General features: G+C 43.2%; 1 protein-coding gene across 3 annotated transcripts in view; it reads left to right on the forward strand.

Moving 5' to 3' along the window:
• Positions 1-18,544, forward strand: part of ADGRV1 (adhesion G protein-coupled receptor V1) — a 774,317-nt gene that overhangs the window by 215,968 nt on the left and 539,805 nt on the right. For all 3 annotated transcript variants that reach the window (XM_073624499.1, XM_073624500.1, XM_073624501.1), the window contains 6 exons: positions 5,210-5,819; positions 11,427-11,642; positions 12,232-12,447; positions 13,692-13,936; positions 14,508-14,689; positions 16,018-16,829. In XM_073624499.1, the coding sequence (XP_073480600.1) occupies positions 5,210-5,819; positions 11,427-11,642; positions 12,232-12,447; positions 13,692-13,936; positions 14,508-14,689; positions 16,018-16,829 (2,281 nt within the window). The remainder of the gene's footprint in view (positions 1-5,209; positions 5,820-11,426; positions 11,643-12,231; positions 12,448-13,691; positions 13,937-14,507; positions 14,690-16,017; positions 16,830-18,544) is intronic.

The raw sequence follows: 18,544 nt of genomic DNA on the forward strand, positions 1-18,544 counted from the left end.
CTCAGCCTCATATTCAGAGGTTGTCTTTGTGAAATGGACATACGAGTGCTGTCACCATTGATGCAGAGATTGATGCAGAGGTTGAAGGGGTGGGGGGGGGTCAGCGTGTCAGTGCTGAGACCATATGCCGCATGATGCATCAAATTGGTCTGCATGGCTGTCGTCCCAGAAGTAAGCCTCTTCTAAATATGATGCACAAGAAAGCCCACAAACAGTTTGCTGAAGACAAGCAGACTAAGGACATGGATTACTGGAACCAAGTCCTGTGGTCTGATAAGATCAAGACAAACTTATTTGGTTCAGATGGTGTCAAGCGTGTGTGGCGGCAACCAGGTGAGGAGTACAAAGACCAGTGTGTCTTGCCTACAGTCAAGCATGGTGGTGGGAGTGTCATGGTCTGGGGCTGCATGAGTGCTGCCGCCACTGGGGAGCTACAGCTCATTAAGGGAACCATGAATGACAACATGTACTGTAAGAAACTGAAGCAGAGCATGATCCCCTTCCTTCGGAGACTGGGCTGCAGGGCAGTATTCCAACATGATAACGACCCCAAACACACCTCCAAGACGACCACTGCCTTGGCTTGATGGCCAAGCATGTCTCCAGACTTAAACCCTATTGAGCATCTCTGGGCCATCCTCAAACGGAAGGTGGAGGAACACAAGGTCTCTAACATCCACCAGCTCTGTGATTTCGACATGGAGGAGTGGAAGAGGACTCCAGTGGCAACCTGTGAAGCTCTGGTGAACTCCATGCCCAAGAGGGTTAAGGCAGTGCTGAAAAATAATGGTGGCCACTAGGGATGAGCTTCGAGTTCGAGTCGAACTCATGTTCGACTCGAACATTGGCTGTTCGCAAGTTCGCCGAACAGCGAACAATTTGGGGTGTTCGCGGCAAATTCGAATGCCGCAGAACACCCTTTAAAAGTCTATGGGAGAAATCAAAAGTGCTAATTTTAAAGGCTTATATGCAAGTTATTGTCATAAAAAGTGTTTGGGTACCCGGGTCCTGCCCCAGGGGACATGGATCAATGCAAAAAAAAGTTTTAAAAATGTCAGTTTTTTCAGGAGCAGTGATTTTAATAATGCTTAAAGTCAAACAATAAAAGTGTAATATCCCTTTAAATTTCGTACCTGGGGGTGTCTATAGTATGCCTGTAAAGGGGCGCATGTTTCCCGTGTTTAGAACAGTCTGACAGCAAAATGACATTTCGAGGGAAAAATTCCATTTAAAACTACCCGCGGCTATTGCATTGCCGACAATACACATAGAAGTTCATTGATAAAAACGGCATGGGAATTCAACACAGGGAAACCCCGAACCAAAATAAAAAAAAAAATGACGTGGGAGTCCCCTTAAATTCCATACCAGGCCCTTCAGGTCTGGTATGGATATTAAGGGGAACCCCGGCCAAAATTTAAAAAAAAATGACGTGGGGTTCCCCCTAAATTCCATACCAGACCCTTCAGGTCTGGTATGGATTTTAAGGGGAACCCCGCGCCAAAAAAAAAAAAAAATGGCGTGGGGTCCCCCCAAAAATCCATACCAGACCCTTATCTGAGCACGCAACCTGGCAGGCCGCAGGAAAAGAGGGGGGGACGAGAGTGCAGCCCCCCCCTCCTGAACCATACCAGGCCACATGCCCTCAACATTGGGAGGGTGCTTTGGGGTAGCCCCCCAAAACACCTTGTCCCCATGTTGATGAGGACAAGGGCCTCATCCCCACAACCCTGGCCGGTGGTTGTGGGGGTCTGCAGGCGGGGGGCTTATCGGAATCTGGAAGCCCCCTTTAACAAGGGAACCCCCAGATCCCACCCCCCTGTGTGAAATGGTAAGGGGGTACTTACCCCTACCATTTCACTAAAAAACTGTCAAAAATGTTAAAAATGACAAGAGACCGTTTTTGACAATTCCTTTATTTAAATGCTTCTTCTTTCTTCTATCTTCCTTCATCTTCTTCTGGTTCTTCTGGCTCTTCTGGTTCTTCCTCCGGCGTTCTCGTCCAGCATCTCCTCCGCGGCGTTTTCTATCTTCTTCTCCTCTAGCTGCTCCGCACCCATGCATGGGGGGAGGCTCCCGCTCTTCTTTTCATCTTCTTCTTCATCCTCTTCTCTTGTTCCTTCTTCTCTTCTTCTCTTCTTCATTTTCTTCTCCGGGCCGCTCCGCATCCATGCTGGCATGGAGGGAGGCTCCCGCTGTGTGACGGAGTCTCCTCGTCTGACGGTTCTTAAATAACGGGGGGCGGGGCCACCCGGTGATCCCGCCCCCTCTGACGCAACGGGACATGACGGGACTTCCCTGTGGCATTCCGCGTGACGTCATAGGAAAGTCCCGTCAAGTCACCGTGCGTCAGAGGGGGGCGGGGTCACTGGGTGGCCCCGCCCCCCATTATTTAAGAACTGTCAGACGAGGAGACGCCATCACACAGCGGGAGCCTCCCTCCATGCCAGCATTGATGCGGAGCGGCCCGGAGAAGAAAATGAAGAAGAGAGGAAGAGAGGAAGGAAGAAGAGAAGAGGATGAAGAAGAAGATGAAGAGAAGAGCGGGAGCCTCCCCCCATGCCATGGGTGCGGAGCGGCCCGAGGAGAAGAAGATAGAAGACGCCGCGGAGGAGATGCTGGACGAGAACGCCGGAGGAAGAACCAGAAGAGCCAGAAGAGCCAGAAGAACCAGAAGAAGATGAAGGAAGATGGAAGAAAGAAGAAGCATTTAAATAAAGGAATTGTCAAAAACTGTCTCTTGTAATTTTTAACATTTTTGACAGTTTTTTAGTGAAATGGTAGGGGTAAGTACCCCCTTGCCATTTCACACAGGGAGGGCGGGATCTGGGGGTCCCCTTGTTAAAGGGGGCTTCCAGATTCCGATAAGCCCCCTGCCCGCAGACCCCCACAACCACCGGCCAGGGTTGTGGGGATGAGGCCCTTGTCCTCATCAACATGGGGACAAGGTGTTTTGGGGGGCTACCCCAAAGCACCCTCCCAATGTTGAGGGCATGTGGCCTGGTACGGTTCAGGAGGGGGGGCGCACTCTCGTCCCCCCCTCTTTTCCTGCGGCCTGCCAGGTTGCGTGCTCGGATAAGGGTCTGGTATGGATTTTTGGGGGGACCCCACGCCATTTTTTTTTTTTTTTTTGGTGCGGGGTTCCCCTTAAAATCCATACCAGACCTGAAGGGTCTGGTATGGAATTTAGGGGGAACCCCACGTCATTTTTTTTTTAAATTTTGGCCGGGGTTCCCCTTAATATCGGGCCTGGTATGGAATTTAAGGGGACTCCCACGTCATTTTTTTTTTTTAATTTTGGTTCGGGGTTTCCCTGTGTTGAATTCCCATGCCGTTTTTATCAATGAACTTCTATGTGTATTGTCGGCAATGCAATAGTTTTAAATGGAATTTTTCCTTCGAAATGTCATTTTGCTGTCAGACTGTTCTAAACACGGGAAACATACGCCCCTTTACAGGCATACTATAGACACCCCCAAGGTACGAAATTTAAAGGGATATTACACTTTTATTGTTTGACTTTAAGCATTATTAAAATCACTGCTCCTGAAAAAACGGCCGTTTTTAAAACTTTTTTTTGCATTGATCCATGTCCCCTGGGGCAGGACCCGGGTCCCCAAACACTTTTTGTGACAATAACTTGCATATAAGCCTTTAAAATTAGCACTTTTGATTATTCATGTTCGTGTCCCATAGATTTTAACGGTGTTCGCGTGTTCGAGCAAACTTTTTTCCTGTTCGCATGTTCTGGTGCGAACCGAACAGGGGGGTGTTCGGCTCATCCTTAGTGGCCACACAAAATATTGACATTTTGGGCCCAATTTGGACATTTTCACTTAGGGGTGTAGTCACTTTTGTTGCCAGCAGTTTAGACATTAATGGCTGTGTGTTGAGTTATTTTGAGGGGACAACAAATGTGCACTGTTTTATAAGCTGTACACTCACTACTTTACATTGTAGCAAAGTGTCATTTTTTCAGTGTTGTCACATGAAAAGATATAATAAAATATTTACAAAAATGTGAGGGGTGTACTCACTTTTGTGAGATACTGTATATATATATATAGATATATATATATATATATCTATATATATAGATATATATATATATATAGATATATATATATATCTATATATATATAAATATATATATAAAAAAACATACAGACGCTAGTATTTCACTTCAGCGCCATCTCTAGTTCGAGTGCATAGTACAGTACATGCTGCTGCATTTCCAAAAGGCAGTACATTCCTCCTGACCTACGTTTATGGTGCCTTGACACCTGTTTATGTGAACACTACTAAAACATTACTTTGGCCATCACTGGTTTGTTAGAGACAGCTACTAGGAATCAGAAGTAACATTGATCCCCATATGGTGACCATTACAGAGTCTTCTTTACTACTAGAAAGGACTAGGGTGGGGTATATATTGGGCTGGTGACCCTGCTTTGAGATAGCCCATTAGTCAGACCTCATTCAGAGTAGGACAACTCTTACTGGTATTAAATTAGTTGTTCGCTCTTTGTTTAGTCCTGTGATTACATTGCCTGGCAAAGGGATGTCATTTTTTTTTTTTTTATATGTTTTTGCAAAAAAACAAAACAAAAAGAAAGACAGTGCACAGTATAACATACCAATGTATATACAAAAGTTGACATGATACCACATACGCTACAGGACAATGCCATCTGTATAAAAAATTCACCCACAAATTCCCAGTAGTGCACATAAAGTAAATAAAACCAAAAATCAAACAACGATTCTATGGTGACTTAACTTTCTTACTCAGAGATACAAAAGTAATCTGCCTGCACAGGTGAGGGGATCTCCAAAGGAGGGGATTATGCAAAGAAGCACCAGGGCCTTAAGCAGATGTTAGGAAGAGCCAACAAAGGGATGTCTTTCATCATTGACTTCCTTTCTAGCTCTGAGAGATGACTGTTTTTTTTAGGCGAGTTCATATTTCCCCCAGGCCAAAAATTCCATTTCCTCTTCTGTATACAGGGTCAGTAAATCCGAAAGTGCTCATACATGGGAGGAGATTAGTGCACTGAGTGAGTGTTTCAGATAATAGAATTCAGAATTTTGAACAAGGACATTTTTGAGACTTTAATGTTCTGTAGGGATAGACACAGCATCTATATATATATAGAATTTTCATTTACATAGTCTGACTATTTATTACATTGTTCTTAATATTTTGTAGGTTTCGCGTTACCAAGGTGCCTTATCCATGGTGTCTGTTTTTTGGAAGATAGAATCTGATCCTTTTGCAGACTTAGCTTTCACCTCTGGCAATGTAACTTTTAAAATTGGACAGAAAAGTGGCAACATAACAATTCTAGTATCTCCAGATGATGTCCCGGAACTGGATAAAGTATTCTCAGTTATAATCACAAATGTTTCCGATGGACGTTTGGGTGATTTGACTAATGCTTCACTGACACTTTTTGCTAATGATGATCCCTATGGGCTTTTTGTGTTTTCTGAGTCAAACCGGCCAACTAAAGTTGAGGAAAAATATCAGAATATATCTTTAACAATCAAAAGGTTAAATGGCCTAATGGGGACTGTCATGGTTTCTTATCAAACACTTCCAGACTCTGAAAAACTTTCATTTATTTCTCCAAGTATTGCAAGAGCCACCCAAGGGAAAGACTACTGGCCTATCTCTGGAAATGTCCTATTCTCTGCAAATATGAGTGAAATCAAAATTTTTCTTCCAATATTGGATGACAATGACCCAGAGAGGTCAGAATCTTTGTTTGTTGAATTATTTAACGTCAAAATAGTGGAAAGAGCACAGCAACAACCTGGTATGTACATACAGTGCTTTACCTCAAAGAACATTATTAAAATTGTGAGCCTCTGTTTGTAGTGAGGATTGGTGTTTAGGCATTCAAGCACTGCATTATAGGGTGACTGGGTGGTGTCATGTGTGTTACTATAATGGGAGATACTAAATATTTCTTGGGGCTCTGCTGGCTGATTGGAATGGTGAAAGAGCATGAGGAAGTTACATTTAGTCACCGAAACCACCTGCGTTGCAAAAAAACTGTTTACCTGTAAGGGAAAATGCTTTAAAGTGGTTGTAAACCCCATTCACGAAATTTGAAATAAGCACATACATCTGTAGTGTTTACTTATCTCTCTCCGAAGCTCTAAGTGTTGTTTCTCTCTGGTGCTTCGTTCGTCTGTAATCAACATGAGTCACTTCTGACAAGCTCTCCGACACATGAGATAACATGAGCTAAAAATTTGTGTTGGGGAGGGAGCTTAGAGGGAGATATGCACTGAGCTTGTCTATTCAGAATACAGCTTTGCATGTTCCTTTGTTCCTCTGCCTATGTGGAGGGGGAAGGGGTGTCCCTTTCCTCCAATCAGTCTCACATAGTGTAAAAGCAGTCTCTCCACCCTTCTCTATGTATAGCCTGTACTGCTGAAAGATGAAGAAAGATTTTTAACATGATCTGCACTTTTGAAAGCGTGTAGAAAGGGGAAGACTGCAGATATACAAGTAAAACTTATGTAGGAGGATTTGTTTCATCTCTGTGTGTCATCTGAGGCTGTTCACTTCACTAGGTAAATGTAAGGGTTTACATCCACTTTAAGTAAGAATTCTAGTCTAAATTAAATAATTTTATTGTCTCACAGGTCCTAGTCTGTTTAGATCTATATATATATATATATATATATCAGTTTTGTCTGTCAAGCTGGAAGTACTACTAAAATGCAAATCATCTAATCTCCTAAACCAAATAGCCTGATTTTTTGTGCATCCTGCTGATTGATCATTGGAAGCAGAATCATTTCTCTACCACTCACACCTGTGCACTGCTAAGAAGGAATGGTTGAGCTAATACATTTAAAAATACATACAGCTATAGTTGACTTTTTTGAAGGTCTGAGTACCACATTAGTACATTTTATTTTTCTTTATTTCATAAAATGAGCCATTTAGTTTAAATCACACTGAGATGATTTTGCCTAAGGAATGTAGGTATAAATAATGCTTAGCAGTGCTCTTCTCTGAGCTAGTAATTTGTACACATCTCTCATTTTGTATTCTCCCAACACAGGGCCATAGATATTTTTTTTTCTTAGGGGGGTTAAGCCTTGGGTACCCAGGGGACAATGATTAGCGTGCCTGCTACACGGTAAGAAATTGAGGGTATGTGGAAAAATTGTGCTTAAAACCCTACTCACTGTGTATACAATAGCATATATTACTGCCCTCGTACCCAAAAAATATGCTTTCATTACTGTGCTACAACCAGGAGTCTAACAGACTTCAGCATATTGGTTTGTAAAACTTTCCCATTGTATATGCTTTCCTACACACAGCCTACCTTGAAGAAGAACTTCATTAACAGTGACTACTGAGCAACCAGCATCTGTACATTATAGCATAAATATTACAAGGATCAGGAGTATGTCATATAAAGCTTTGCATATGGAATCACCTTTAGGCAAAACTCTACTGGTGGCAGCAAATCCCTGTAACAGCAAACATTGTTTGAAACAAAAAAGGGTGGGTGAAGGCCTCTCACCACACAGATGCTACAGATGACCTCCTGATGGCGATCAATCTCCCCTCCTCTGTCCCAACCAAGTCAGAAGTAGTCAGCAATGCTCTGGGCCCCCCTCTTGTACCTGATGTCCACATGGTCCCTTGCCTCTGCAATCCATCCCAGTGGCTGCTGGTGCACAAAATGTTTGGGGGGGCGCAAACAAACTGAAAAAAAAATGAAAAAATTGCAGCCTCATTGTGCCCATCAAATGCAGCCACTGTGCTCATCAAATGCAGCCACTGTGCCCATCAAATGCAGCCACCATGCCCCATCAAATGCAGCCACTGTGCCCATCAAATGCAGCCACTGTGCCCCATCAAATGCAGCCAATTTTTCCCATCAAATGCAGCCACTTGTGCCCATCAAATGCAACCACTTATGCCCATCAAATGCAGCCACTTGTGACCATCATATGCAACCACTTGTGGCCCATCAAATGCAGCCACTCTGCCATCAATTGCAGCCATTGTGCCCATCAAATGCAGCCACTTGTGCCCTGTCAAATGCAGCCACTGTGCCATCAATTGAAGCCACTTGTGCCCCATCCAATGCAGCCACTTGTGCCCATCATATGCAGCCACTTATGCCCATCAAATGCAGCCAATGTGACCCCCGCCTGCCCGCCTGCTGTCTGCCTGGCACTTACCCTATTTTGGTGGCGGGTCAGGCAGCGGGTGACAGCCGCGAGCTGTGGGATGGTTTCTGTGTCCTCCATACTTCCCCCTTCTCTCTTCTTCCGTTCTGCTAGGAATCAAATAGGGGCACCTGTGCCTTCAGCCAATCAGGTTATGGGTATTAGACCCGCGCTTCCTAAGACGGTTCAGTGTTAGAAAAGCAAATATTAGTTTGCTTTTCTAACACATCTGGGTGGACTCGCATGAACAGGGGGTGGCAGCGGCGGCCATGGATAGATTCATGCATGAATCTATCCATTAGTCATATAGAGGAGTGGCGTGATGGAGGGGGCAGCGCCCTTGCACCCTTTATGGACGGGCCACCCCTGGTCCATCCCCTGATGGTCAATCCTGTAGTCTGGATGGAGGTGGAAGAGCGGGTCCCACTATCCCTATAGCACAGTGGAGGGGTTAAAACCTAACTTCATGTTTCCAGTGACTTTAAATAGTTCATTTGGGCCAATTTTAAACTTGATGTACTAATGCGCCACTAAACGTGTACACGATAAACATGATAAATTGCTTAAAATGCAAGAGATAAATATAAAGCAGCTGACTTCTAAAGTGTTGCCAGCACCAAAAATATATGTGATTTGTAGTGAAGCAGCACTAAATAACTCTACAACAATACTAAAATGTAAAGTGCTAATAATTAAGTGCTAATACTATTCATGGATACCTCTAAACCAATCCTAAGGTATAAAGTGCTAATAATAAAGTGCTCATAACAATCTCACTTCCCAATGTGCAAAATAGTGCAATAACAATAACATCAGAAAAAAATTAAAAAATCAACAGGGATGAGTAATCCAAAATGTATCCAAAATAACTACAGCTACTAAGCCATAGTCTCTGTAGGAGTAAGTGCAGCAAAGAAAGGAAAAAAAGTCCAAATGCAGGTAATATAAAAGCTTGTGAATATTCTTCTCCAATCCACACCCTGTGTGTTCTAGCCTCTGACCTCAAGGGAAGACCCCAAATGGGTCTAGTCGTGCATTCAACGGATGTTTTCCACCCCTGTGTCCTTCTCCTCCTCCTTGGGTATATCCTAGACAGATGGTCACTGTAGTGTCAAGGCTGTTTCTCCACAAACACCAGGTTCCACGACTAGCTCCTTTAAAACATTGTCACACTCCACGCCTGACACCCCCAGAATAATCAGGATGAGGGAGTCATCATCTTCATCCTCCCCGCTGTCATCTATAGAGAGACCCCAAAACATGACAACCTCCACTTCCAGAAGCCTCATCAGGGTCAATGAGGCACAGCCCAAGTCAATGAGGCTGTGCCACAACTGTGAACCAAACACTTTGCTTGTGGTTGTGGTGCATTAACACCATTACAAACTGCAATTCAGAAAAAAAAACCCACAGGCATTCAGGGGCGACAGGATCACCTCCTGACCGTAGTTTTGGCTAGTGTAATGCCACCAATATTCCTGTCCTTTTAACATGGTGACAGTAAGCTGACTTGTATGCTGCACAGGTGTCAGGTTACTTTTACCCTGTTAAAAAGGACAGGAATTGGGGTGGCATTAAAATGGCTGTAATTAAAGGGGGGGGGGGGAGGGGGGTAAGGGCACTTCTAAAAGCTCTCTGTGTTTCCTTCATTTCTACTGGGCAAAACATTTCTCTCCTCTCTCACCTCAATCAGTGGAGGAACTTCATGGCAAGCAGTTCAGGCAGTTCAGTGCAGCTCTCCCCTCCTCATCAGAGCTGCCTTTAATTCCGCAGTCTTCCAATTAAGGAGGTGCAAGATGCAAGAAGTCTTTTACAGTGAAGCAGTGTAGGACAGTGTGCTGTTGGTTGAAAAGGCAGCGGAAAAAAAACAAACATGCCTCCACCCGCTGGCATCGGGGGATCCTGTATGATGTCAGGACAGGAGGGAGGGACTTTTGAGGAAGTTTCAGCTACCCTTTGACTAAGGAGGCAGTAGGGGGCGGTGCAGCCTGTACAGGCTACACTGCCCAATGCTACCTTCTCAGCAAATAGGCAACTGAAGCTTCCTAAAAAGTCCCTCCCTCCTGTCACCATCTGGGATTCCCCGATGCCTGGTGGGCAGCAGCATGTTTGTTTTGTTATGGGAGTGTAGGAGACAGGTTGCGGTGGTGACAGGAGACAGGCTGCGCGGCTCCCAGAGCTGGTTGTCCAACAGCTCCACTAGCCTAGCTGCTGTCACTGTGCCACTAACAAAAGCTCTGGGGTGGTTAAACCCCCTGACCCCCCTTATCTACGCCCCTGTCCCAACACTACTTCTAATTGTTAGCAAATGTCAAAGAACCAAAAGGAAATTGTCATAACATTTTCACACAGCTTTCAGAAAACTCTTGTCCTGAGCAGATCACACTAGTTTTCCTATATGTCAAATACAGCAATAACTACCGTATTTATCGGCGTATAACACGCGCCAGCGTATAACACGCACCCCAAGTTTAGGAGGGCATTTTAAGGAAAAAAACTTTTAGGAGGGAAGTTTAAGGAAAAAACTTACATTTAAATGCCCATCAATGCAGCCTCATCAGTGTTCATCTGCAGCCTTGTCCATCATTGCAGAATGAACAGTGTCCATTTGCAGCCTTGCCCATTGTCATATGCAGCCTTGCCCAGTGCAGCCTTCCCCAGTGTCGTGTGCTGTTTGCAACATTTAATTGTTTAAATTTGCCGCCGAGATAGCCTGTGTACTCGGGTTGTCACGCCGCCCCGCCTCCCTGCTGTTTCAGAGAGGATGAGAGGAGCGAGTGCTGCCGAAAAAGACCGAGTCGAGTGTACTGTGTACTCGGCTCGGCTCGCAGTCCCGCCATTGGACCTGTTATGTCCATCATAGGAGCTGGGCGGGACTGCGAGCAGAGCCGAACAGTACACTCGGCTCGGTCTTTTTCGGCAGAACTCGCTCCTCTCATCCTCTCCAAAACAGCAGGGAGGCGGGGCGGCGTGACTGCGAGCGGAGCCGAGCACTCGGTTCTGTCTTTTACGGCGGCGCTCGCTCTTTTTTTTTTTCTCAGTGGGGATCGGTGTATAACACGCACCCACGATTTTGCCCTGATTTTAAGGGGAAAAAGTGTGTGTTATACGCCAATAAATACGGTATATCTTTTGCTCACACACCACTGATATTTTAGGGAAATTAGTGTAAGGGTTCTTTTGGATCTCTCATTGAAAATGTAACCTTTTCTTTACAGTACTGAACTCTCCACGTCTAGGTTTGAGAAGTGAGACAGTGGCACACGTCATTATAAATGCTAGTGATGATGCTTTTGGTGTTCTACAGCTGTCTACTACATTAGTGCGCATTGCAGAAAATTATGTTGGACCAATAATTAATGTTACTAGAGTCGGTGGGATGTTTGGTGATGTTTCGGTAAAATTCAAAGCCGTGCCAATAACTGCAACAGCTGGTAAGTGCAGACTATAGTGCCATTCACATGACATGACTCATTTAATGCTATTACAAATTACCTTTCCATTTCAATCCACAGCTTTGTCAACATAATGCCATAATGTAGATGTTGCTTCTTTGCAACGGTGACAATATAGGTGTTGTACTGTACAATGTTTGTGTATAGAATGACCTAAGAAATGTGTGATTGATTCTCTGATTTTCCCAGGGCTTTGCACAGAGCTTGAACCAATGTTTCAGTCATCCCCTGAAAATAACTTTTAAGCCCTTCTATGGTCACATTAGGAGAAAAAACTAAATTGCCTTAAGCTTTCAGTGCCCCACCTGTTCTAGTTGTGATAAAGTCACTGTGCATTTTTTGACCATTCATTTTGCCACTCCTCTTTTAGACATCATCATTCCTGTTTTGTATTCAATGCAGGGCCTGGCAGTAGTCTCTAATTAGCAACCTTATGGTACAACAATTCTTATTCCCTTGTTGAAATATAGGAAATCTGTGTAGATTTCTCAAATATTCAGAGTTGGCCAGTATTTTTAAAAGAGACATTTCATATTAATAAACTTTTTTTATGTGTGTTATTTTTCAGGTGAAGATTACACTGTAGCATCATCAGATGTTGTGCTACTTGAAGGAGAAACCAGCAAAGCAGTGCCAATCTACATTATTAATGATATCAGTCCTGAAGTGGAGGAGTCATTTCAGGTGTTGCTGTTAAATCAGACAACAGGAGGAGCCATGGTTGGGGAAATAACTGAAGCGACTATTGTTATAGAAGCATCTGATGATCCGTATGGATCATTTGGTAAGTAAAATACATTTTATTCACTTAATAAATCATTGTATCATTATTATTATTATTATTTCTAGCTTGCCTTCATTTATGAAAGTGCATGCTCATTTAAAACTATAATATGTTGGAATTACGTATACATTTTTCATATAAATTGTTTGTAGTGTACACACTCTGTTAAAAAACAGGCCCGATACTTACCTTTCCTGTGTGTTGAAATGCCCCTGCTTCATGTTTTACCGGCCGCAGCAGGTAATCAGCACTTTAAGTGGGTCGAATACCTGTTAACCCTGGTTGCACTGTGGTTCCTCTTGTCAACTTGTACTTACTGTAGAGAGTTGGTTGGTAATTTTTTCACTATTCTGTCCTTTATGGGAAAAAGTACATGTTGGTAAGAGTTTCCTAAGTGTAGCTATCTGGTCAGACAGACAAAGCTTGTCTCAGCTCAGAACTGAGACAAGAGGTTGCTTGTCTAAGTTCTCCTCCCAGGCTATGAAAGGAAAGGAAGGGGTGGTGGCGGTACTACATGTTATCTGTCCCATGGGCGACAGTATATTGAAAATAAATGTAAATGATATTTCTTCTTCAATCTATTTATAACATCACTGGGCATCACTGGGCAAATAGCGCAATGTTTTAAGGCCATGCAGGACCCCTTGATCAGGTATGTAATGGCGTAATATGCCTTATGAAAGGGGACCTGCGTGGTTTCAAAATGTTGCACTATATGCACTGTGATGTGATTTCTTCATAAAAAAGATCCATGGTGTCCTGGCAACACATACTCTCACCACAAGACACAATAGGGATTTAGGGGCCAGCAGGGGTTTCGTTTTTTTTTTTTTATGTAAGATATGGAGAGGGTCGCTTTAACTTTTCTTGTGCAAGAATGTGTCCTGCATTTCCACAGTTATTGGTCGTATACTGAAAAACTGGGTGCATAAACTGCTACAAACCCTCTCTGGCAGGTGTCTCAAACTGGCGGCCCTCCAACTGTTGCGAAACTACAAGTCCCATGAGGCAATGCAAGGCTGACAGTTACAAGCATGACTCCCACAGGCAAAGGCATGATGAGAATTGTAGTTTTGCAACAGCTGGAGGGCCGCCAGTTTGTAACCCCTGCTGGGATACTAGATTATAAACATACATTGTATTTTTTTAAAAGAGTAAAAAATGAAAATAGTAAAATATCTCTGATGCCATACAAAAGTATATCAGTGTGATATATACCAGTATAATAATGATCTGTGTATCAGTTTTCCAGGTAACATCAGTCACAATAGATGAACCAGATTTCAATACAGTTAGTGTGTATCTGCCAATAATTCGAAATGCTGGCACACTTGGCAATGTTGTTGTCCAGTGGATGGCTACCATCAATGGGAAGCTTGCTTCAGGAGACCTGCTAATTACGTCTGGGAATGTGAGCTTTTCTGCTGGAGAAACCATACAGACTCTTCCAATAGAAGTCATCGCTGACAACGTTCCTGAGATTGAAGAGGTGAGCAGAATAAAAACAAAGAAGTATCTGGGGTGGTTAATGGTGGTCCTAGAATTTTGTGACCTTTTCCTACAATATCTCTGTAACGCAATCGCTAATCCTTTAAAATGGTAGGAATAAAGCAGGTCAATTTCTTAGTATTGATGTACCCTAGTTTACATGCCCCCCCATATTGCATTTTCTTTATTATCCATTTAAAATCTTAGTTCATTTTATTCATTATGTTACTTCTACTGTTGTGTTTTAACTGTTAAGCATTTATAAACAATTTTTTACTCTAATGTTTTTTCTAATTGTATTATTATTATATTACTGCATAGTGTTCTGTGTTATTTTATCTGACTGTATATGTGTCTTTATAGGAGAATATGTAAAACTCCAAGCTGTGTGTTATTTGCTGAGTTTTTACTATTCTAGTCAACTGTAACCATTGTTTTAGCAGAATGATATAAACAGACTGAATTTACAATTCAATCATTTGCTATGGGTTACTCCACACTGCACACCTCTTTTTGCACCATACAAGTTTGAATCTCTGGAATGATAGTCTAACGCTCAAATGTCCATTTAGATCATTATAGTACAACTTACTGGAGCTTCAAATGGAGGATCAATAGGAGCAGAAGGGAATGTAAGAATTACCATTCCAGCCAATGACAATCCCTATGGAACCATTTCCTTCCTTCGGCTCATTTACAAAGTTCAGGAACCTCTGGAGAAGAGTTCTTATGCAAATATTACAATCAAAAGAAGGTTTGTTCACTTTATCTGGCAAATGTCTGTTAATCTCTGATAACTCTTTGTTCTGTGTTCTGTTCCCCCAAAAGTGACATATATGATGCAGTATGCCACTAGCATTGCAACAGCAGTTTTTGTTTGTCTGTGTTTTGCCCTGTCACTGATCCAGGGCACATAGAGGTCTACTTGTTCCAGGTAAGTGAATCAGAAAGTATCAAAGCCAGGGAATCATCAGGACAGATTGGCAAATTACACATTTTAAAAAGATGGTCAGTAATGGTAGCTTACATATTTTCTTTAATAATACGTCTCCTTAAACTCACTCTCCAGGATCTGGCACATCTGCCCAACCTTCACTTCCCCCAACTCCTATCCCCACCCCACTTCTAACTAAGCACTGGCAAAGAAAAAACTACCCAAATGTCTATATCATATTTATATGTGATGTTCTAGCCTGAAGTCTTCTCTCTTCTTCTGGGTATTGTAGTGATATAATATAGTGGGTAGATAATTAATTAAGTATAAAAGAGACACAATCTTTTTTTTGGGTGTCCATATCACTGCCTGCATGATGAGGACACCTTTTATCAGCTGTACAGTGGTCAGGTCTTCTCAGGATCCAGAAGAGGAGTCTGCAGCAATGACATAAAAGTGAAATGCGGCTCTGGCACATCTGCATTGCAGAATTGCTGATCCCCCACACCCAGAAACTGCACCGGGGTGAGGAACATGGACAGTGGACAGTAAGTAAGGTTTGCAGAATTCCCACACCTCCAACTCTGGGATCCTGGGAGCACTGGATAGACAAATGGACCTGACTTACAGACACCAGTAGGAATACAAGGTAAGTATCAACTAAACAACTTTTTATCTCCACTAATTTCCATGAGTGCTATAGCCAGTACCATATTCCAAACTGTTGGCCATCATCAAATAATTATAGTCTATGCTTTGAAGAAGGCTGCATGGCCGAAACATGTTAGCTGTATAGCGGCACTTTTAAATGTAGCCACATAAAGCATTTGGAACTTGGAATGTACCGGGTTGCCGGCTAATTTTCTTCATAGATTGATGCCTTCGGAGTACACACTCCAGCCACGAGATCCAGCCCTCAGCAATTTATATGAAAATAAACCAGTTGAGAATGGGTAAAGTTTTTTCAGTATAAGAAATGGCTTGTGGAAAAAATACAAATCAATAACAAGAAGATAGAAAAGCAAAGTTAGTCTTTTCTCTGTACTGGTTTACAGTTTATTACTTGAATTATCAGAATAATAGAAAATCTAGCAAGAAGCATGTTAGTTTTTCTCGCTTACATGTTTTTTTGTGTTCTTTTTCTTCAGCGCAGGAAGATTTGGCCGTTTGCAAGTACTGTACAGCACCTCTGAGATAGATGTAGTTAACCTTGCGATTGAGGGAGGTCAGGATATACTATCGTATTTTGAAGCTCCAGCGTCTGGTATCCCTTTGGCATTATCTAGGACTTCAGTCAATGTTTCATTAACTGAGAACCCCCTCCAGGCTTGTGCCATTGCCTGTCTGAAAAATCAAGTATGTTCAGCATTTTCCTATAGTAGAAGCTCTGGCTCTCCTCAATGTTTCTGGGTAGCAACACTACCGTTTCAACTCACCAACAGCACACAGTTCTGGACCTATAGGAAGAACAGCACCACTGCGTCTATCCTGTTTAGCTCTCAGGCCACAGCTGGCAGTGATTATGAATCTGTCACAGGGCAATGGTTTACCATGCCCGAGGGAGAAGAGTTTGCAAATCTTACTGTTTCTATATTAACTGACAGTTTCCCAGAATTAGATGAGCAATTTATTGTGTCTCTTCTTGATGTCAGACTGCTAAACACTACAGCCAGCTTAAAGGATCCGCCAACTATAGGACAGCCAAACAAATCAGTGGTTGTAATCATGATGAATGGAGATGCTTTTGGAGTATTTGTGATTTACACCCAAAGTCCAAATGCAACAGTGGAAGGCCACCATATAGAGGTCCTGGAGCAGCCACAGACAATGGTACAGCTTGTCATAGAGCGACGTGAAGGAAGCCTGGGACAAGTGACAGTGGAATGGGGCATTGTTGGAGGAACAGCTACCAGAAACGTTGATTTTATAGCTGATACAGTTGTTTTAATATTTGCTGAAGGTAAACTAATTTTCACAGAATAAGCATGCATAGGGGTTGATTTACTAAAACTGGAAAGTGCAAATAAAATTTTGGTGCAGCTCTGCAGAGAAACCAATCAGCTTCCAGGTCTTTTTGCCAAAGCTTAATTGAACAAGCTGAAGTTAGAAGCTGGTTGGCTACCCTGCAAAGTTGCACCAGATTGTGCACTCTCCAGTTTTAGTAAATCAACCCCAAAATGTTGGACCTAATACTGCAGAATAAGAAATGTAGTAATACAGTATTGTTGTAATTACCCTAAACCAGGGGTTTCCAATGGGTCGTATACAGCCTCAGAGAGTTTGGCACGTGGCTCGGGAATGTCTGAAGGGATGCCGGGGATGCTGTGTAAGCATAGCACGTCTGGAGAGATGCCAGGGCTGCCATGTTTGCAATAGCACCAGCAGCAGGGAATGTAGGGGTGCTAGGTGGGTAAATGCTGCATGGCCGGCTCTAGTGGGACTGCAGATTTCAATTGCTCCCCACCAAAGCTCCCTGCCCAAACCCCCCTCTACCTCCCCACAAAGCACATGCATAAGCTACATTCACACTGGTGATTAGGGGCAGTGCAAATTGTAGCGGCAGATCCTCCCGCGGCATTCAGCAGGTAGGTGCGGCCGCTGGCCCCATTCCTGCCGGCGGCCCCACTTGTTCGTGGTTCTCTGCACAGCCACTGATTACCTGTGGTGATTGCTACTGGATGCACTTCGTCTGCGATATGTTCATGATCCATGGTCTCCATGTATGTAAGAATGTAGACACCCTCTCTTCATCTCTCCAAAGATGGGCTAGGGATTATAGAGAGGCCCCTGTGGGATGTGTAGTGTACATAGAGCATTGCACGTGACCGCAGCTAATGTACACGGCTCGTTCCAAACAAATAGAAAGGAGAGGGAAAAGGGGAGGTTCAGGAGCCAATGGAGGATGTTATATGGAAGAAGAAATACACAGTAAAACAATTAAATTAAAAATAGATTTAAGTAGTGGATGTGTATGGATTATTTTTGGAGAATAAGGATATTATTTCATGTCATTTTGTAATGTGGATGTGCAGGAATTTCTGGCTAAGAGTGTGTTTTGCCCTCATATGTAGTTTGAATGTAGCATGGAAATTTACACATTGGAGATATGTAATGACATTTTGCCCCAGTGTATCAAATTGTGTAAAATGAAAAGTGCCTATTATTATTATTATGCAGGATGTATATCCACTTGCCGACCGTCTCACGTAGGAGTACAGCAGCAAAAAGTCTCTCCTGCGCTGGATTACATATCTAATATTGTGATTACACACAGCCGAATAGCAGGTGCTGGCCAATGATTGACTGCCGGGACCCACTGATTGGCGGAGAGGATGACAGGACAGAGCTCTGTGGATGTAAAAAATACAGAGGTCTGTTCTGTCAGCAGGGATGTGCCTGTTTTTGTTTCCCTGCGTAAAAACCAGCATATCCCTTAATTAAAACAGCACACAGTGAATGCACCAAGCACTTTTAGGCACACATTTACCTCTTGATCATCCTAGATGTTAATCCCCTCCCAGCCGGAGTCATTAATATAGCAACAGTGTATTTTTTTTAGCACTAAATGAGTGTCACTGGTTCCCAGAAAGTGTCAAAGTGTCAGTTATGCCTCGTTTCCACTGAGCGGATCGGTTCGGTTTGGTACGGTACGCTATTTTGGGTGTTTCCATTATG

The sequence above is a fragment of the Aquarana catesbeiana genome, linkage group LG01 (genome assembly GCF_042186555.1).
Source record: "Aquarana catesbeiana isolate 2022-GZ linkage group LG01, ASM4218655v1, whole genome shotgun sequence".
Classification (NCBI taxonomy): Eukaryota; Metazoa; Chordata; class Amphibia; order Anura; family Ranidae; genus Aquarana; species Aquarana catesbeiana.